Source organism: Panthera pardus, unplaced genomic scaffold (assembly GCF_024362965.1).
Source record: "Panthera pardus isolate Hobbes unplaced genomic scaffold, ASM2436296v1 HiC_scaffold_25, whole genome shotgun sequence".
NCBI classification, from domain to species: domain Eukaryota; kingdom Metazoa; phylum Chordata; class Mammalia; order Carnivora; family Felidae; genus Panthera; species Panthera pardus.
Window position 1 is genome coordinate 37,630,615 of NW_026526821.1, and position 21,359 is coordinate 37,651,973.

Sequence of the window (21,359 nt, forward strand, 5' to 3'; positions counted from 1 at the left end):
TAAAAATGTGGGGATAATTAACTGTGGATGGAAATTAGAGCGGAACAGACAACATTAGGCAAGCAGTCTGGAAATCTTTATTCTAGTCCAGACATTGCCCCCCCTCCCTAACTATTCACAACTCCCTTAATCTTCTGGACACCTAGTCACTTTATCTGTGGACAGAGTTGCATTAAATGTATTAATTTGTATTGTCCCTTTCTGTTCCAAATCTCATTCAGGTCCCAAACTGAATATACAGGTTTCTACTAAATAAAGAGGGATGTCTGGCAAACCTTCCAGTGGTGAAGAGGATGATCTAAGTGAACTTAAATTCTGTTGATAATTTTGTTATTATTGGGAATTGAATGAAAAGAGAGAAAGATGATTGAACTTTCTGACAATTGTAAAAATTATCTAAAATCCACTTTTACTAGCTAACTTGTTTGGTTCGTAATCTTGCTCACTATCGTATGCCAGTCATTTAACATGTTACATGATTAGCATGTTGTATTTTAAGAGCACATGTTTCCCCTACTATCCAGAAGTACAGTGTACCTGTGAAACCTTTCGTAGGCCAAAATGGCACAAAGAAGAAGCAATTACCATTAGTTTATTTGGAAAAAGTCTTGAGTGTTCCCAGACCCCCAAAAATAACCTCTCTTTGGCTTTTCTGATACTTTAGGACACATGTTGCTAATGGATGCACAAAATAAATCAAGGTGTAAAGCACAGATGCTCATAGAGTTCAGAGCTATGGAGCTTGATGCTGAGTAGAGTTCCTGGGGAGGCGGAGTGGTGGTGCCACTTTTCTCAAAATGTGTACTGCCTCTGGAATGGCTCACTGCAAAACAAATGCTGAAGGCCTGTTGTGCTTTTTTTCATAAAAGCAAAATTTCTCTTTGTATTTCCTCTGGCTAGTGAAAACATGTATTAATGTAGGTCCTTCATAAGAGCGAAGTCCATAATGTGAACTTTTGAAAAGTGGGAGATACCTGCGTATACTTCATAAAAGATTGGTGGCTCCTTGACCAATATATTAGGGCGGATTAACCATGTCTCATAACAGCTTTAAAATTCAGGAGGTGTAACGCTAGTTGTTGTAAGGAAATTTTAGAGGTGGAATATGACCATAGATTTCGAGCTGATATCCTTGATTTATTCACTCTTCAACATAGTGGGTAATGTTTCTGGGTTGTAGATTCAACAGATGGAGTTTGAACTCTTTACATTTAATTTCAAGGGAGAAAAAGAAGCTATAATTTGTGTTTAATGAACTAGACTGTAGAAAAGAAAGCAGAGAGGAAAGTGATATAAATACTTTGTATATTCACATCAGTCTTAGATTTTCATAATATTTTATTGTGTTCTGGATCATGGATTACTCTGAAGGACAGATGATAACTATGGCTTCTCTTTCTAGAAAAATACATGCACACTCCCAGTTGTGCATGTTATTTGTTGAGCTGCCATATCCTCCTTCAAGTCCAAGCTCTTGATAGAAAAGAACCCTAGAATATGAAACCTTGAAAGCTATTAAAAATAAAGCTAGACCATTATTACTTAAACTGTGGTCATGAAATCAATGGAATGAATCAAGACCAACAATAAAAATAAAAGAGAAAAATAAGATAATATCTATACTGTCGTAACATGCTAAGAGTTTTTGTTTTGTGAATGGTCTTTCCATTTTTGTGTGTGTTTTCACACTTGTGCTAATACTGAGTCTGAATATAAAATGCATTTCTTACTAAAGTGGATTGAAGGTACAGATTGAAAAACAGTCATCTATTCTAGAGAACCTCTTCATATTGTAGCTGAGGAATTTGAGGCCCTTTAAGGCTAAATGATTTGTTCAGGCACCCCTCACCTTCAGCACACATACACACAGTCTTTTGTGGCTGCACCAGGACTGAACCACATTATTTGATTACTAGTTTTGCTGTGTCACAACACTAATTTTTTGAAACAGAATTATGAAGTAGATTATTGTATAAATATTAAGTCGTTCATCTTGGCATTCTTTAATCCTTAATGTTTCTGACTAAAATGGTCTCTGTCGTTGTCCTGTAAAATAATCGGGACATGAGCTTTTCCAGAGCATTGAAAAATATTTTGAAGCCTCTCAGTTGGCTGTGCACACACGTGAATCCTAGAATTTTGACATTTTGGGCCTAATCAGAAGAATTTCAGAGTAAGACATGAAGGTTAAGTTTTATGACCAACCCAAATTAAATCATTTTGTATTTTTTCTCCATTTACTTGATAATGGAATGCAAAACATGGCACCAGGTGTTGATACTGGATCTTTGGGAGACCCTGTAACCCTCTTATTTTAATCTTACATGAGGTGTTGTCAAACTTGAACATCACACTTATTACCTGGAGGGTCTTATTAAAATGCAGACTCTGGATTTCTAACAGGCTCCCAGGAGATGGTGTTGCTGCTGATGCTGCTGTTCTGTGGACCACACTTGTAGTAGCAAGGACTTTATACTACCTGTCTTTTAAACCGTGGTAGGAAAATGAAGCTCTTAAGAAGTTTTCCATGTCTTGATTTTATTATCATTTTCATGCTTTTCAGATTGGCCACAAAAATTGAAATGGCATTTTTATTTTTTAATTGGATTACTTTTTTGTAGTGAAGAACACATCTTTCACAGCCATGCTCATCAGCCCCCACACCTCATGAGGGGCAGCACCCTCTTTGCAGCACGGTTTTAGGGGACTCCAGTTTAGGACTGCTTCTTGTAACTAGTATATTCACAAAATATTTCCACGGAACTTAATTGTCCAAATACCTGAAGCCTTTAATTTCAGAAAGAGCAGTTTTTAAAATATTCTGTAATTTTCGCTCAAACTATTAGGTGCACTTTTTATTTTAGTGGTGTAAGAGCAGTGTTTGTTTGAGGCTTTCTTGGTAAAAGGTGTTGAACAACATGTGAAATGAGTAAAAACCACGAAGTCTTCTACTTTTTATGCTTTTCCTGTTTTTTTTTTTTTTTTAAGTTTATTTATGTATTTTGAGAAAGAACATGCACAAGCAGGGCAGGGGCAGAGAGAAAGAGGGAGGGAGAGAGAGAATCCCAAGCAGACTCCACACTAGCAGCTTGGAGCCCACAAACCGTGAGATCATGAGTTGAGCCAAAAACCAAGAGTCAAATGCTTAACCAACTGAGCCACCCAGGTGCCCCTGTGCTTTTTCTATTTTGTCTGTCCAGTTAACAATTATTAGTCTGTCTTGTAACAGCTCGTTTCCCTTTCCATTCTAATTGGTTACTGTCAGACCTGAAAGCCAGGTATGTGTGGGACTATCCTGGTCAGAAGGACCAAGGACCTTCCTGTCATCCCGTCATGGGGGCTTTCCTAGGAGGTTGTTGTCAGGAAGTTCTGTAGCCGACCAGCAAGGAGAGAAATCCTTTGATTTTAACGTCAGTCTGGGAGTTAGTTCAAATAGGAGCTCATTTGTTCCTTCTTTATACCTTTCACCATGGGCTTTAAAAATGAGTCTCTAGAGCTCTCTTCCTGTAACGTTGTGTGATTTGAAAGTATGTGTGTATGTATATATATATATATATATATATGTATGTATGCTTGTGGTAGCCCTGTGATCGGGAACACAATAATTGTAATAAATAAGCAGCACTTCAGGGTCCATCTAAAATGGGGGTGAATAACCTGTGGTAAAGGCTGTGGTCCTACATACACAGTCTGCCTTGCACTGGCTTTGCAATAATGATGTAAGGGTTTTAAGGGTAATAATGATGACAATACAGAGGATATTCCTTGGCTCAGTCTCATGACCGAGGGTCCCAGGGATTAAAGTTTGATTTCGGTGTGTTATCTGCAGCAGATTACTAGTTATAATCATCATCATAGCTCCATTCGTTGAGCCCTCACTCTGTCAGGTACTCATTATTCAGATGAATGCTGTGCAACAAGCAGGACCATGGCCATGAAGTCTGCGTTCTGGGGTCGAGGAGGCGGGGGGGTGGGGGTGGGGGGAGTAGCAAATAGCGGCTGTACCTGGAACAAATGAGAGTAGTCCAGATAGCTAGGGGTGAGATTAAGTCTCCTCATTAGTCCCTCTTTAAAAATAAACAAACATGTGTGGATCTTACAGCAGGTGTTTTGTTTTTTCTTGTTCAACAAAGCTAGAAATTGTTGAGGGGTTCACATCTATGAAAACCATATAGGTAGTAGTTTACGTTCTTCTGATTCCAGGCAGAGAGAACCTGTTTGCATTTTAACTAGGCGGCATCAGAACATGTATCATCTTGAATGGCCTTATTATTGTTTTGTGTTAGAAGATGTGGATTATATTCTTCAAAATTATGACAAATTAAATGTAGCCATAACATTTAGGCTGGATTTTGAGGTCCTGAACAGGGCCCCCCATCTGACATATTTTTAGTGAATTAAAGCCTTTAAAAACTGATTACCAGACTTGTCTCATTTGAATCTTATTTTTATTTGTCTGTAGTTTCAGTGCTACTAAACCTACTCGTATAATCTTAGACTAATTTAAAAGTATTTTCTGACCTGAAACTCCTGTCAAAGATCATTATAGGAACTAGAAAATGTTGGGAGGTAAAATGAACACATGACCTCATCTCTCTTATTTTGCACTAGACTATAACTTGCATTCACAGAGACTGGAAAAAGAAAAACAACATTCCTTTCCATTAAGCTGTAATAAATGTGTTGTTTAGTATGGTTTTGCTATTAATAATCCATTTTAGCTGGAAGAATGGAGGATTTTGTTTGAAGTATTTGAAACTAAGTGCTGCCGGGATGAAGATTTTACTAGAAATACAGAGTACATATCAGTCCCTACCCTTTGTTAATTGATCCTGCTTATTTAGCTAGGGAAATTAAAATGTATGTCTACTGAAGGGAAATCCGTGGGCACAAACTGTTCCTTTCCGGTTTGCAGATATATTTCATAGGTTGTTTATCTTATTTAAATATGCAATAATACAGGAGGCAACAGAATGCAACTGCTGTTCCTTTAATATGAGAGCTATGCACGTTACAATAGGTGTCACTGTTTTGCTTGGTCCAATCATGATTGGTGACTTCAGCTATTGGCTCGGAGCACTGGCTGTCTGACTCCATCTGCAGGGCTGTAATACCTACTCTCCTCCGATCCATTCACCACACAACTTCAGCCGGCTGAACAGACTCGCGCGGCTCCAGCACATCTTGCTAACCTAATTCAGAGAACAAGCAGTGCGGCTCTCTGCCTGTCATCTTCGCTCACTGTAGCATTTGCAGGTGATCTAGGAAACTGGGTTATTTTTATGAGCAAATAAGAGAAATAGGAATCATGATGGAGATGTATTTAGCAGACCCAGTACTGGATAAAACTTAAAGGCAGTTTCTATTCAACATAGTGAAAAGGTCACCTTGTCCGGCTGAGAAAAGAAGCAAAGCATCAGCTTGTTGGTTTCTGTTAACATCTTGGCTCGTGCTAGCCTCCTTTCCTTGATGTTTACACCAATTTGGGATCTCTAGCCGTAAAGAGAGACACACTGTACTCATGGTAGATGACAAGGAAAAGAACATGAAATGTCTCACCTTCTTCTTGATGCTTCCAGAGACGGTAAAGAATAGGTCCAAGAAAAGCTCGAAGAAAACAAATAGCAGCAGCAGCAGTGGCAACAGCAGCGGCGGCAGCAACAGCAAGTTGCCCCCAGTTTGTTATGAAATAATTACCTTGAAGACTAAAAAGAAGAAGAAGATGGCTGCTGATATATTCCCTCGTAAAAAACCAGCCAGCTCCAGCAGCACCACTGTCCAGCAGTACCACCAGCAGAACCTCAGTAACAACAACCTTATTCCGGCCCCAAACTGGCAGGGTCTTTATCCTACCATTCGAGAAAGGTAAGTGCCGGGCCAGCACATTTACTTGCAAAGTTTTCCTGTGTTGAAGTTTCTGCTTTTGCACAACCTGTAATGGATTTTAACGTAAATCTGTGTTTCCTCTTTTCCCAGAAGCTTTACGGGTAATGGAAAACTGCCTTGTATCTTTTCCAAAACAGTACAGCTGTTTTCCTCTTAGATAAAAATGTTTTTGCAAGCTGTAACATTTAAGTGACAGGACTGTGTCTGTGGACCACAGAAGGTTTGAAGATAGAAACCTTTTATTTGTCCTTAGCCTGATGAAAAGTTTGTGTAACTTTTTTTTGTTGTTGTTACTTCCCATGTGTTTGCAATGATCACAGAGTTGTTTAGTTGGAATCTTTATTTGTAGTTTTACCCCGAAGTTACTAAACTGTTGCTTTAGCTTGTGACTCTTTTGTGGGCTTTGTATGTTGGGGAGGGGTTTTAAAAATGCCGGCTGCTGTGAATTAATGAATTGCCTCTGTTTATAGAAATGCAGTGATGTTCAATAATGATTTGATGGCAGATGTACATTTTGTGGTTGGGCCACCAGGTGGGACTCAGCGGTTGCCAGGACACAAAGTAAGCAACAGCTGCATTACTGGTTTAGTCCTGAGGTTTACAAAGAGGGACCCTTTCCATGAGCCTGAAATGAAACTTGGTTGGGGTGGGCAGCTTGCCGATGGCAGGCAGTGCGTGTTTCACCCATCACAGAGAAGGCACAGCCTCTCCAAAGGGTCTTGGCCACGCTTAATTTTTTTCTTTGTTTCTCTCTACCCTGCTTTACGTCCCACACAAAAACATGCCCTCTTAACTCTCCAGTCATGGAAAGTTGTTGGGACAGGTTAGGGAAGTCATGTTTATTACTCTTCCCTTAGAAATTGGTTAGATACGTTTTTATTTTATTTATGCATTTATTTATTTATTTTGTAATGAGGGAACTTGTCCATTAATCTCTTAAAGCCTTGAGGTAATTAGCAGCGTAAAGACTGGCTTGCGTGAACATCTATCATGCTTTCACGGCAAGATACACTGTACCTTGGCTTTGAAAAAAGAGCAGGTGTAGGTGCTCTATGTCCACTGAACCTGATTGCTTAGAGTTGTTTTTCTGGATTGATTTACTGAAAATGCTTGTAGTTTAGTGCATGAAATAAGATTTCCCTTTCTCCACAGTATGTTTTAGCTGTTGGGAGCTCTGTGTTCCATGCAATGTTCTACGGAGAACTTGCTGAGGACAAAGATGAAATCCGTATACCAGATGTCGAGCCTGCTGCTTTTCTCGCTATGCTGAAGTAAGCACCGTTCGTTTGTTTAGAGTTTGTTTATGCCATGTCTGTACTCCGCTGGTTTCACAGTTAAATGTAAGTTCTGTGTAACAGAAAGGGAGAATGATGAAGAAAGAGGGAGCTGCTTACCTTGTAAATGTTTTTGGAGAAAACTGCTGTGCATCTTTCGGTGGAAAGCATGTGGAATGGTGCAGGCATTTATAATAACACTTTGGCGTGAGATTTTTGGGAGCAAGTGGCATGTACAGTGATTTCATTTTTAATGACTTAAAGAAAAATAACTTCCTAGAGTAGGCATTGTCTAATAGAGCATATTATCTCTGACAGCATCATGTATGAAGAAGTCTTTAGAGACATATATTATATTTTTGTTTCACAGTTCCAGAAATTGTATACCTCATTTAAGTACCACCAGTTAGGAGATTTTTGAGTTTTCCAGGAGTTACTGTTTTCTGTCAACAAATGTAAAACTTACTGTGTTGAAATAATCTGATCTTTATATATACATGCATATACATACTCTTACATAAAATCACATACCATTTCTCAAGGATAAGAAGCATTTGCTTTTGGTAGCAGAGGAGACATTTTTGAGACAGATGAATAGTTTTCTATAGTTTTATATGTATTTAATGGGTAATATAAAAATGTAAAGCTGTAAGGTACATACTTCTTTAAAAAATAGTTTTTTTATGTCTCATGGTGCTTTTCAGAATCCAGTACATGTTCATCAGCTAAATAGAATCCGCTTCTTTGATGTGTATTGGCGCTAGACAGTGTGATTAAAATCTGATGATAATTTTAAATAATACTTAATGATTTGTGTTAAATCCTTATTCTAGCACACCAAGTATATCAGGAATTCAAGGATATCTGCTGCTGTAGGGATTTTGGTTCACTGGAATAAATAGGTTTGTTGAAAAAAAATATTCTGTGTGTCAACAAGTTGGACAATAATCCCACAAATAGTTAAAATGTTGCAATATATTTATTGTCTGCTTCTACTGAAAAATAAGTACTATAGTTCTAGCACTTGAAGTATTCAATTCTCTATTTATGTTGTAGTTTTGAAATCTAATTTCTTCTAACTGAAACTTTGACAATGGGAAATAGGGAAATTAAAGATAAGTGAGCATATGAAGTACCTACCAAAAGGTGAAACTAATTCACCACTTTTTAACAACCAACAGTTAGTGACGAGGGATGTGTACAGAAACCAGTTTTACCTGGAAAGGGTTTTGTTCTGTTTTGTTTTGTTTTGTTTTTCCCCGTAAAGTCAGCTTTGTATATTTGACATTGTCTCTGGCGGAGGAGAACGGCAACACGAGTTCAGCGTTTTGACTGCACTGCAGTCCAGTAGTGTTGTGTTGTTGATTCAGCCACATGTATACATAATTAGGAAACATGAATAAGAAATTACAAAATTACATTTTACCTAAGTCATTTGCTAAGCATCTTTTCTTACAGATGTATTACCTAGAATATATCTCAATACAGCTTTTTAAAATTATACATGCAGTCCACCAAAAGTGGTAAGAATAAGAAATGTAGTAGGGTGCTGTTTGCCCTTGGGCCACTGTTGGATCAGTACTGCACTGTCTCCAGAGTAGTGGAGGCCAGGTCTTCCAGACAAGTGCACTGTGTGGCTGAGTAGCCAGTATTCCTAGAAAGGGAATTGTCAAGAAAAAGGGAACACTGCTTACTGCTCAGTGTTCAGGGTAAGAACTACAAAGTGCTGACTGTGTTCCAGATTCCTCCCCAAGGTCCTGGTTCTCAGGTCAGAGCATCACTAAGCTGCCGGTATTTTGTGAAATCTGTCTTGCCAGTGGTGGTACATGGCTTAGCCTGTCGGAAGAAAAAGAGCTTCCTGGGAGCAAAACTGGAGGTTTCATTTGTGGTTGTGGGCATTTTACTTATTGTCATTATTGTGGGTTTTTTTTTACTTTGTTCACAGAAGCCATTGCTAATCTTTTGTTAAAAGTGTTTCATGAAGTTAAAATATAGTAACGAAAGGAAAACTTCACAGCAAGTAGCTAAACACCTTAGCTAGAAAAATTTTAAAATTTAAGTGTTATCAGTTTGTATTTTTCACCCATACCTACTTCTCACTGACTCTTGTACTCAACCATAGCAATCTAAGAGAAGCAGATGATTTTTTTTTTTACCTTTACATACCATTTAGAGAGACTGCCACCATCCCCCCCAAATCACCAAGAAGTGTTTTATCTCCTGACATAAGGATGCTTCACAGAATCCTAAAAATAGTGCATATTTGGACCTTCTTGCTTTTGTCTTTTAATTAAATATATCTGGAAACAATATATTCTTTAATTCTGAAGGTAGAAGAAATGCGTGGGGGAGAGAGGAAAGAATTCAGGGTTTAAAAAAAGAAAAGCCAGATACAAAGTGTATGTTGGATTCTATGTAAAGGCAACTGGAAGATATTGTTGAAATCCATGTTTGATAATCTTTTGAGGTTAGAACTACTTGCAAAATATCTTGTTTAATTTCAGGTCTTATTTTGTGTTTAGGAAAAATTCAAGTCATACTTTGTTAATAGCATTAAGATGCAGTCATTGCCAACATTATAGTATTGAAGGCATTTGTTTCTATATGAATGCAGAAAATTATAAAATAAAACTATATATATAGCATCTAGAACATAGGGAGATTATTCTTTGATTAAATATAATATGATGTATATAACAGAAACTTTGCTGTTTTTCGCTAATATTAACTCTGACATGCAGTTCTTTTTCAAACAGTTCTAATATATTCTATTTTTTTTTTGAAGACATTGAATGCAGGTTATAAAATAGAGGCTAGAATGGTAACACAAAGTTAATGTCTTTAATTATACAAAGTTACTCCTGAGTTGAAACATTAATAATTTATGAACATATTTCAGAGGTTTCTTTAATCCCTAATCATTTTTGTAATAACAATCACATAAGACAATTTTCTTGGAACTAACTTGAAAGTAGTTGCATCTTTTCTTGCTGGACATGCTCATTTTGTGAAAATTCCATTTATATGCTGTGCGCTGTCTTTCAGATATATCTATTGTGATGAAATTGACTTGGCTGCTGACACAGTGCTGGCCACTCTTTATGCTGCCAAAAAGTACATTGTCCCTCACCTCGCCAGAGCCTGCGTTAATTTCCTGGAGACCAGCCTGAGCGCCAAGAACGCCTGTGTGCTCCTCTCCCAGAGCTGCCTGTTTGAGGAGCCAGACCTGACCCAGCGTTGCTGGGAGGTGATCGATGCCCAGGCTGAGTTAGCTCTCAAGTCTGAGGGATTCTGCGATATTGACTTCCAAACTCTAGAAAGTATCCTCCGCAGGGAAACTCTGAATGCCAAAGAAATTGTGGTTTTTGAGGCAGCTCTCAACTGGGCTGAAGTGGAATGCCAGCGACAAGATCTAGCTTTGAGCATTGAAAATAAACGCAAGGTCCTCGGAAAGGCGCTTTACTTGATCCGCATACCCACGATGGCCCTGGATGATTTTGCAAATGGTGCTGCACAGTCTGGAGTTTTAACTCTCAATGAGACCAATGACATCTTCCTCTGGTACACTGCAGCCAAAAAGCCTGAGTTGCAGTTTGTGAGTAAAGCCCGCAAGGGCCTCGTGCCCCAGCGCTGTCACCGCTTCCAGTCATGTGCCTATCGGAGCAACCAGTGGCGTTACCGGGGCCGCTGCGACAGCATCCAGTTTGCAGTTGACAAGAGAGTGTTCATCGCCGGCTTTGGGCTGTACGGCTCCAGCTGTGGCTCTGCAGAGTACAGTGCCAAGATTGAACTCAAGCGGCAGGGCGTTGTTCTGGGGCAGAACTTGAGCAAGTACTTCTCAGATGGCTCCAGCAATACCTTCCCCGTGTGGTTTGAGTACCCAGTGCAGATTGAGCCAGACACCTTCTACACGGCCAGCGTGATACTGGATGGCAATGAACTCAGCTACTTCGGACAAGAAGGCATGACGGAAGTTCAGTGTGGCAAGGTGACTGTCCAGTTCCAGTGCTCCTCAGATAGCACCAATGGCACTGGGGTGCAGGGAGGGCAGATCCCTGAACTTATATTCTATGCTTGAAAACACCTCCTGAAGCAGTGTGAGCTCTGAGGTGCACATCTGGTTCCTACTTGCTTGATGCTTAGCTCATCTGCAGATACATGATCCACGCAGGTAGTTCATAATGAATGAAGCTGTAGGCAGTTTCTAATTTCTTTCAACCTTTTAATTATGTACAGGCAAAAATGCAGCATTCAGCTTTTAACTATATGCTTAAAAGAGCCAAGTTCTTATTAAGCCTTTGTGGTTTTTAGAGTTGCATCTATACACCTGGGGAGAATTTGTGCTCTTTTCCAGCTGCCCACTGACCTCCCAGCTTTGTTCCACTTAAAACGTTTGGATCACCTTGAATTTCCTCTAGGGCTTTATTTTGACAAATAGAAATAAATAGTCCAGAACAACAATGATAAGAGTTATTTTTAAGAGAACTCCCTCTCCCCCCCGCCCCCCGCAAAAATTATAGGTAAATCTCAGTGTACAATTTCTGAAAGAAGTTTTGCTTCATAATAAGTAACATTTAGAAAGTGGACAGTCATGTTTAGCTCTTATTTCATTTTAAATATTTTACTCTGGGCATTATTTTTTCTCAAATCCTAAATTCATAAGATTGTTAAATGTTAAACACTGCAAAGGAAATTGGATGTTTGCTTGGGCCATGACTTCTACAAGCAGTTTTTTATTCTTTTAGTTTAGGAGATAAACTATTATTTCTTTTAGAACTAACTAAATTACGAATTTTTATTGTCAGTAGGGAAGAAATCACAGGCCTATTAATTTAAACTAAAACAGCTTATAAAGTAAACCTAAAAAAGTCCCGTTCTACAAGTAGTTTATTTGACGGCATGGTAGTCTGCACCATTTGAAAAAAGCCAGTCTTCTCCCCACTTTGCTTCTGATCGTCACCATATGCTTGTTTTTATAAATCACACTGTATAGAATCTTATTCCCCTTTTCCCATGAAAAGAGGACCAAAAGTTCTTCAAACGTATGGAGTAACAATTAGTTTTGTAGCACTACGTGTTAATGTAATAAGATACTTTTATTTGTTGATTTTCTTTTTTTTAATCTGAAATACATTTTATCTGATCTACTTTGACCACATACATACTATCTTCTTAGTTAGTTATAATTATGTCCTGTTCCTAGACTGCTAGAATTTGGCCTTTGGCCATCTTAAAGTGCCAATATATGCCTGCAGGGTTTTAAAAAAAAGGTTTGGAGTGATATACTTGATTGTACCTAATATTCATTGTATCAGCATCCCATCCAGCCCTCTTATTTGTACGTGGCTAATGTAAACAAAGGAGGGGAAAGCTCATCCAAAAATTCTCCTTCAGTGACGGCTTGTGATGGTTTAGTGCCTGTGACCCTGGGAGTGTCCAGTGTGTTCACTTCCAGCTAAAGTATCCATGTGTTTCTGAGCAGCTTTTCTGCTCAGTGTGATCCTGAGATGGCTTCCCCCACCACCCAGAGTGTGGTCCCTGGCCGCCTCCTTCTCCTGCTCTGTGAGCCCCATGCTGGCTTGTCTGGAGCCAGGGGTTAGTCCTGGGGTGGGTGGGCGTGTGCGCGTTGTGGGCGTCGGTGCGCGTCCGTGTGCATGCAGGTATGTCTGCCGACTCAGGAATTGTCTCCTCCCTGCCTGGCCAGTAAGAGGTGAGACACAAATGGTCCCCCTGCTGGCCTGAGGAAGGCCCCAGTGAGTGACTACCCTGATCTTATTCACTGTGCTTCTGGGCCACTTTTTCCCCTGTAGACGTGGGCTTGTTGCTTTTGGCCGGCTTCCCTGACGGAGGAGAACACTGGATTATGGGAAATGTTTTAATCATGTTTGCCATTACCTATGCCTGTTAGCATAGATGATCAGAAGCTGTTACTGGTGATTATAGATGAGTATTCCCAGGACAACTTTCCAAAATTATCTAACAATTATTTCTTATTAGGGAGATGACACACAGTAGTTTTGGCAAAGTATCTATGAAACAAAGGTATGTTTTCAATTTAAAAAATACTTCTATAAAGGACTTTGCTTTTAAATTATGGTTAAACATTTCAGTAACTCATAGCTACCATGCAAATTGGTAGACTATGTACCTGTTTAGAAGGCACTCATTTTTAAGCCAGAGGAGAAAAAACTTGATTTAGCACTAATTTCATCATCTCAGATTGTTGAGGTGGGTGTGATAACCTCAGAGTGAAGATTGCTCATTTGGTAACGCTCACTGTCAGTGCTCCTGTTAGCAAGATGCCCTCCACGTGGCTAGGGAACAGCTGGTAGAGAGCAGAGGGAGATCCTGTACACTGGGGGTGTCAGCGCTTAATTTTATGTTAATTACTATTACTTAAAAAGAAAAGACACATCCACCACCTGATTGGCTGGTGTCAAGAGCTGTGGGTTAAATTTGAAAATTGTATTTAGACTGAGAAATTTTGTATTTTAAATCCTGTTCTCCCTTTTGCATTTTCAACAACATGGAATGAAAGCTAACGTGCTTGCTTTATTTTCTTTGGTAATCTCAAATTTTGTAGCTTTTACTGTTCTGACAAGGCAGGCAACTCTAGTGTATAAACACAACTTTATTAAACAGAATACTCTGTAGATGCTTTTCCCAATGTATCTGGCAGTCTTTGTTGTTGTTCATACTGGGGATAAAGGGGAACTAGGCTAGCAGTTCTAATGTAACATTCTTTAAGCATATCTTAATATAGTATTTAAGTAAATGGTCTAATTTCTACATAATTATTGCACTGAACTGTCTTTTTTGTTTTTTAAGGTGTTTAAATAAGCTCAGCTAATTCAAGACACTAGCCACTTGTGCATCAGAGTGCTTGAATTTAGTAGCTTACAGCATTATTTATGAAGGAAAAATATATAAATATGAAGTACCTCATGTTGAATGTTATTGTACTGTATTTTTAATGTAACAGTGCAGATCTTGTTAGACACATGAATGTGTATAATCATGTTAAATGCAAATAAAAATAAAATTGGTTCATAGATTTGTTTTCCTTAGCATTTTTGTAGGTCCCTTGAAACAGTAAAAAATCCATTCTGGCACTTTTGGTGCCACTACATTTTACAGAGCTGGTTTTGCTGGGTCATTTGTTTGCTAAGTATTCAGATATCTTTGATCCCTAAAGAAGTAAGAATTTGAGGCAAAAGCGTAGGAGAACAATGGATATGTTAATCAATCTCATTGTTCAAAGCCTGACTGTTAAGTTAATGAGAGGAAGTGAATGGATGCATTTATATTCCCTATATGGAATTTGTGGTTTGCTGGCATTCTGATGCTATAGTTGCTCAAATGTCTGTGGGTCTGGCTATACTAAGGGGGTGTTGATACTGAATCACATCTAGCTTTAGATGTAACCAGTGCTGCTTGTTCTTGCTGCGTTATAATAGCTTAAGTCTCTGAATGAAAAAAATAAATGTCATGTGAGAATTTTGAATATAATTTTTACATGCTCAACTAGTTTTCAATTATATTTGTCCATATCAAGTAATATACACACACACACATTCACACATAATTATATACACGTGTACTATATTTTTTCTCTGCAGCCTTCTTTTGCTCTTCTACTATAGTTGATTGTGAAATCCTATATATTTGCTTAATCACTTCATCTACTCAGGGTTCAATTGCTAAAGCATACCTCTTAAAAAATTTTTGGAATTATTCCAGAGAATAAAGAAACTGGAAATATTTGTTCTAATCAGATTTAATTACAGATACAACCTAAATTGCAAAGGTCTCTAATCCGGGAAAGTCATCTGTTTTCTCTGTCGCTATTTAAACATCCATATGGTTGTTTTCAATATCCCAAAACAATGGAAATGAGCTCCTTTGCTGGCACCCAGGATCAACATGTCACTGAAATTACACATTCTTCTCAGTGGACTCTATGGCTTGCCTACAAAAGGGAAGAAATAGGAAGGGAGAAAGCATTCTTGAGGACCTAAATCATGCCATGTAGAGGCTGAAACAAGCAAATGGCCCTGAAAATGTGTGGTTACCCTAAGTCTTTGTTAGAGGAGCACTTTGGGTGTCCTTGAGATGCCTCAATGGAAGTTGAGTACACTTTTGATTTCTAATTAATACATTTCAGCCTTTTATTTCTGAGCCATTTACATTTATTGACCAGGTATTCCCTTTGTTCAGCATTTCCTCTTATTCTTCATTCATCTTCACTTTTAAAAATACAACAAAACTGAAACTGGGGAGATATTTCAAAAGAAATTCCGCATGTATTTCTATAAGCAATATAGACACTGGTGAGAAGACCTTCTCAAGATATGGTCAGGTTGGTGAGATGGAAGTATTTGTGAGGAAGAGATGAAGACAGTGGTTGACTCTGCCAAATACCAAGCAGCATAAGACACTAACCAGCAGCATAGATCAGTTGCTGAAGAACCTTTGGGTACATTTCCAACTTGGGCATCTCTCTCTTTTGCCTCTCTTGAGCCTTTTTTGAGGGAGAGTGGTGGGAGAGGTGTAATTCCCATCTATGCCAACCCTAACTGTCCTTATGACCCTTGTTTTCTATTTGCCTGTTTACTTAAATGTCCAATGGACAGCAGTTTCACTAGCAGATGCTGTTGTTTTATACTCTGTCTATAAAGTTCTTAACCTCAAGATAAATAGTTAAACAAAACATCTGCTCTTTACTTTGTCAAAGCTGTGCTTTAAACAGTTCTGTATACAGGGCACAATTATAGTTACCCATTCGACTACCAGAACTTCAATGTCCGTTTACTCCGACTGATTTTCCTTTAAGCTGGCTTCTGTAGTAACCAGTCAGAGGCTATGAAGGAGGGGGAGGGGCTGTATTAGACTTCAAGAATGGTGTCCTTTTCCACTTTGTGGAGCAATAGTACAGAAAATTATTTCAAAATTTAAGGTACTTTTTTGTGTTTATGATGTTGGCAAGCAGTTCATATTTAATAGACCATCTCTTACATCGGTTTGTTTTAGAGGAGTGATATTGTACCCGAAAAACGTTTAAAAATAAGTCCTACTAGTGGCCTTCCTAATTTTAACATTAAGTGCTGCAGTAAAGCTTTCTGAGCACAGATAGCATAAGGACTGTTGTGAGAAACCAGAAGAGTCTATGGGATATTTTGATATGTAGCAGTCTTTACTGTAGCTGTACAATTTGCATTTTCCTTCCTAAACTATATTCAAAAAATAGTCTAAAGAAAGATGACTATTTAAGGAAAGCTGCAAATAATCTTTTAAAGCTTGAAGCAGAGGGGACCACCTTCTGCTGTACAGTAGAATACATAAAAATGTACTTTTGAGAGAGATTCTATACATTTTTGTGCTTGTCTTAACCAGCTCTAAAGTTTATTTCAGTGTCCTGTATAATAGTGCCAAAACAAACAATACACCTGAGCCTTAACCAATTTGAAATTAAAGACAAATTCCAACTCTAAGAACATTTGGCGGCATCAAGGGACTATTCAGTGTTTCTTAGATGAAAGACATAAGGTTTAATTAGTGAAAGGATTAGCCCAATGTTCATTCACTCATTGGTCATTTATTGATCCTTTGCTTCATCCCAGTCAGTAGAGAGACCCATTAAGACACGGTGTGTGCTCTCAAAAGGTCCAGGGCAGTGCTGCTCCGCCCTTAGCATGCACAAGAATTATCATGAATTGCCAGGCTCTGTCCCCAGAAGTTCTGATTTGCTAGGTCTTAAGTGGGGCCTGAGAAATTGCACATCCAACAGGCTTCCATATCTGCTGCTGCTGCTTCTGCTGCTGCTATCTGCAGTTCACACTTGGAGAGGCCTGTGCAGGGCAGGAGAGAAATGCCTTGGCTACGACAGGAGCACTGCAAAGGGCATCCACATCAGTGGAAGAAGAGGTGATGCTTGAGCTGGGTTTTGAAGGATGCATTAGAATTATCTAGTGAAGCTTGGTGTGATGCAAGTTGGAGGGAGCAGGGAGGGGGGAGGGAATTCTAGAAAAACAGCAGAGCAGATAGAAGGGCAGACAGCTCCACGTGGCTTAAGAAAAGAGACATGTGGGAGAACAAAGCCACCTAACTGTGTGCCACGTATGGAGCCAGCTAATGAACTGGACCTGAACACACACTTCCATCTGCTAGGCTAAATTACCTGGCTTTTATCACAGAATGAAGCAGTGACATTAAAAAGATTTGAAATAGACCAGAACACAATTTTGTGTTTTCGAAACATCTTTCTGAGCTCTGGGAAGTACAGGCTAGCTCAGAATGAAAACAGAAGTACTTAGGGCTAGGCTGTGAGTAATGCAAATGTGGTGGTTATGACATCCACTTAAACGAGGGCTTGGTGAAGATGTCTTGCCTTACGTTTATCCTAAAGGAGAAGAAGTGTTTTGTTGTTTTTTTTTTTGTTTTGACTCCACCATCCTGTGTAGATAATTGATTTACAGATACCCACTCTTGATTCTAAGATTCTTTTAGAAAGAGGGGAAAAGGAGGGCGCCTGGGTGGCTCAGTCGGTTAAATATCCGACTTCAGCTCAGGTCATGATCTCACAGCTTGTGAGTTTGAGCCCCGCGTCGGGCTCTGTGCTGACAGCTCAGAGCCTGGAGCCTGCTTCGGATTCTGTGTCTCCTTCTCTCTCTGCCCCTCCCCTGCTCACACTGTCTCTCTCTCTCTCTCAAAAATAAAATAAACATTTAAAAAAAACAAAAGGAAGGGAAAAAAGTCAACAGACTGTACTGGTTAATAACACGCTGGAGCCAAGACTACCACGACTGTAAGCTGCATGTGACTCCAAGCCAGGCACTTAACCTCTCTGAACCTGTTTGCTCAAGAAAGATGGCGATAATAATAGTGCCTTCTTTAGATAATTATTATGATGATTAAGTAAATTAAAATTTCTAAAGCACTTATAACAGTACCTGGCATACAGGAAGTGTCATATGTTGATTAAGTGAAACAAAGTCTAAAGGGCCACAAATTAAGCCTATGCATTTTCCTCATATGTGCCCTTATGAGAACCAGTTTACTTTCATTTTACACACACATAAGTTGTCAGTGCAGACAATTAAAAAAGCATCATTTTGGGGGTACCCGGCTGGCTCAGTCAGTTAAGCGTCTGACTCGGTTTTGGCTCAGGTCATGCATGATCTCGCAGTTTCATGGGTTCGAGCCCTGCTTCAGGTTCCGTGCTGACAGTGTAGAGCCCGCTTGGTATTCTCTGTCTCCCGCTCTCTCTGCTCCTCCCCCACTTGCACTGTCTCTGTCTCTTTCAAAATAAATTAAAAAAAATAATTTTGTTGTTCTTTCAAGTCATTGATCAATAGATAAGGAGTATTTAGAGCTACAAAGAGCTGTATTGTTGAGGAATTCTCTTACTTTAACCAAATTTCTAATAAGTATTTCAACTTTGTCATGCTAATGAGAGACAAATGATGTAGATGGATTCTAGCACACCAGTTAGAATTACTCAAAACTGCTGTGTAAAAGCTGACTGGGAGTACATAACAGGTGTGTGAGAGACCCTTTGAAAACATTTTCCAAGAGGAGTCTGTTTGCTGGTAAAAAAAAAAAAAAAAAAAAAATCCCCTGTATTTGTTCTGCTAGAGTCAAAATATGCTCTTTATTCTTGGCTTACAATCTTAGACAATTTTGGATATCACCCCTTCTTCAAATATTTGGGGATTAAAATCATTTTTAGCATTGAAATTATTTGTTGCATGTTGAAAGGAGGTTTGACCTGATGAGTGATGTGAATGTCACAAGGAGTCACTAATTGTCTTTCTTCAGGTAAACACAGGTGTGCCAGGAGAATTTGAGTTTGCCTGCCTCCCCCCACAGTCTTGCTGGCACTTTACCTCCTTTCTACTGCCCTCCCTGTGAATGTCCCCCGTTCTGTGGGCTCACCTCCTGAGGCAGTGCTGGGGCCTCATTTGACAAGGGCCCTGACATCAGCTAATTTTTGGTCCCTGGTTTAGGGCTGGATTCTCTGTTTTGCAAAATATGCTTTTAGGAACCTCACCCTCCAGAGATTCTCATTCAGGGACCAGTCACTTTTATCTGAACCTCAGAGCAGGTGTGTGGGGATCCTGATGTGCATGAAAATTTGGGAACCACTGGTATAAACAAGCCTCTTGGAACCTTTTCTTACACCCACATGGACATTTAGCTTCAGCACCCTGCTCTTTGCTGGGGACCCTGGCACCACAGACTCTCAGAAATCAGTCTCATGCATATGCCCTGAACTCAATGAATCTTGGAACTGGCCCCAAGCAAGGCCACAGTCAGCATTAGTGGATAAAGTAAACCAGGGGAATCGGAAGGCCTATTCTCTGACTCCCTGACTGCTTGACACTGACCTCCGCTTGTTATTCTTGCTCTCATCAGTCTCCCTATGCCCCCCCAGCCCTCCATCTGCACCTCAAAAGCTCAAAGATCCAGTTTTTTCAGCAATGTCCTGGTCCCATCTCTAGTCCACTTGACCATGCCCCCTGCTTAAGTTCTAATCACCTTTATTAAGTGGTCTTGGTGCCCGCCCATGTTTGGAATCCCACTTCTGAGTCCTGTCTCTGTAACCATTCCACTTCCTTCAGGCATGTGCCAGCCTGTTCATTCAGCGTGCAGCGTCTCCTCTTCCAGGCTGATATTCCTAGCCACTGGTCCTGACAGAGCCCTGTGCCCAGCCTCTTCTGTAGTCCTCACTCTCTGTTCTCTTCTTCTCATCTTCCACCAGACCCCCACAATGGCATACTTAAAATAGATTTTTGGCAGCTTTGTGTTGCACAAGTGTCACATAACAAACACAAAACCTCAGGAGTGCACGGCAATACATTTATGCTCTGGTGCCTAAGAACGGCTGTGGGTTGTCTTGGCAGCGACACATACTTGATTGGGTTCATTCACATTTGGGTACTGGCTGTCTTCCCTGGGGCAACTTTGCTCCGATTGTCTTTTATCCTCCAGCAAGCTGGTCTGGGTGGTTTCAGGCCAGTGGCCAAGGCACAAGAGAATTACCTACAACAGGAAGGAACGTGCCTGGCCTCTGGGGGCTTGGGCTCAGAATTTGTGCACCATCACTTCTGCATTGTGTTGGCCAGAAGATGTCACAAGGCCACCCAGAAGCAAGGGGTGGTGAATTAGACTCTACCTCTTTACTGAGAAGACCTGCAGAGTCATGTAGCAAGGGCTGTGGATAAAAAGATGAGTATCGTATTGGGCCATTTATGCCATCAGTGTTGGAGGTACCTACATGCAGACCCTGTGCTCCTTTCTAACCAGGACCTCAGAGTCAGTGCCACTTGAAGTTACCCACAGAGAATCCACAATCCCCAAAGGCATTAAGTGAACATGAGGATTTCATAGGGGAGAGGAGGAGGAATCTTTCTCATACTCATAGCATATACTTCCCAAATATCCATTTGGCAAGGGTCCTCACCACGTAGTTGGTTCTTCTAACGAGTTGCTTCTTGGCCTCAATTCCCCAGGCAAAACTGTCTTCTCATCAGACCACATCTCATCCCCTAGCTCCAGCTCCTCAAACTGGAGCCTTCAACACCTTGTTAGATGTAATATTGTCACTGAAATCACTTCCACTCTTGTATACTTCCCCATTAGCATTGCTGTACGATTTAACTCCGAAAACCAGGCCCTAGTAAAGCAAAAAAAGGTTGTGGAGGTGGAGAGGAAGGAGCCTTTCTCTTGTGTGTTTCTTCATTATCATTAACAGCAACACCCCTAGGAAACTTTAGATGGTTCATGAGCTTCTTCCAGGTACAGGTGGATGGAGAGAGACTGGGTAGGCCCTCAGGGTCAGGAAGAAAAGAGGAAGTCGTAGGTTGATACAACAGCTCAGCCATCCCTTGGGGCCAGAAGGAACTGGAGGGAGAGGGTTGGTTGGAGCAGGGAGCAAGGATGGGGTCTCACTCAGGTGAGCAGGAAACCTCACACAGCTTTTCTACCTGGAGCCTCTCTCCCATGGGACCACACAGTGTTTGATCTGGGGAAGTTCAGCAGAAAGGACTGTTTAGGGTGAATCCACCAGCTGGTGGGATGGGCATATCACTTGTATTCCTCTAAGGTCTGTTTGCCAAGGGCTTGCTTAATCTTCTCTGCATATTGTGACCATATCACCAAGGCCTCATCAACAGAACATTTGCTTATCTTATCTTTCCA

General features: G+C 40.1%; 1 protein-coding gene across 4 annotated transcripts in view; it reads left to right on the top strand.

Moving 5' to 3' along the window:
- Positions 1-14,212, top strand: part of BTBD3 (BTB domain containing 3) — a 35,326-nt gene extending 21,114 nt beyond the window's left edge. The window contains exons 2-5 of one of the 4 annotated variants that reach the window (XM_019462507.2): positions 5,580-5,865; positions 6,357-6,447; positions 7,039-7,157; positions 10,206-14,212. In XM_019462507.2, the coding sequence (XP_019318052.1) occupies positions 5,723-5,865; positions 6,357-6,447; positions 7,039-7,157; positions 10,206-11,238 (1,386 nt within the window). In that variant the 5' untranslated portion in view covers positions 5,580-5,722 and the 3' untranslated portion in view covers positions 11,239-14,212. Of the gene's footprint in view, positions 1-4,006; positions 5,866-6,356; positions 6,448-7,038; positions 7,158-10,205 lie in introns of those variants that run through there. The other 3 variants (XM_019462508.2, XM_019462510.2, XM_019462509.2) reach the window with 3 other exon arrangements.
- Positions 14,213-21,359: the final 7,147 nt, after the last annotated feature.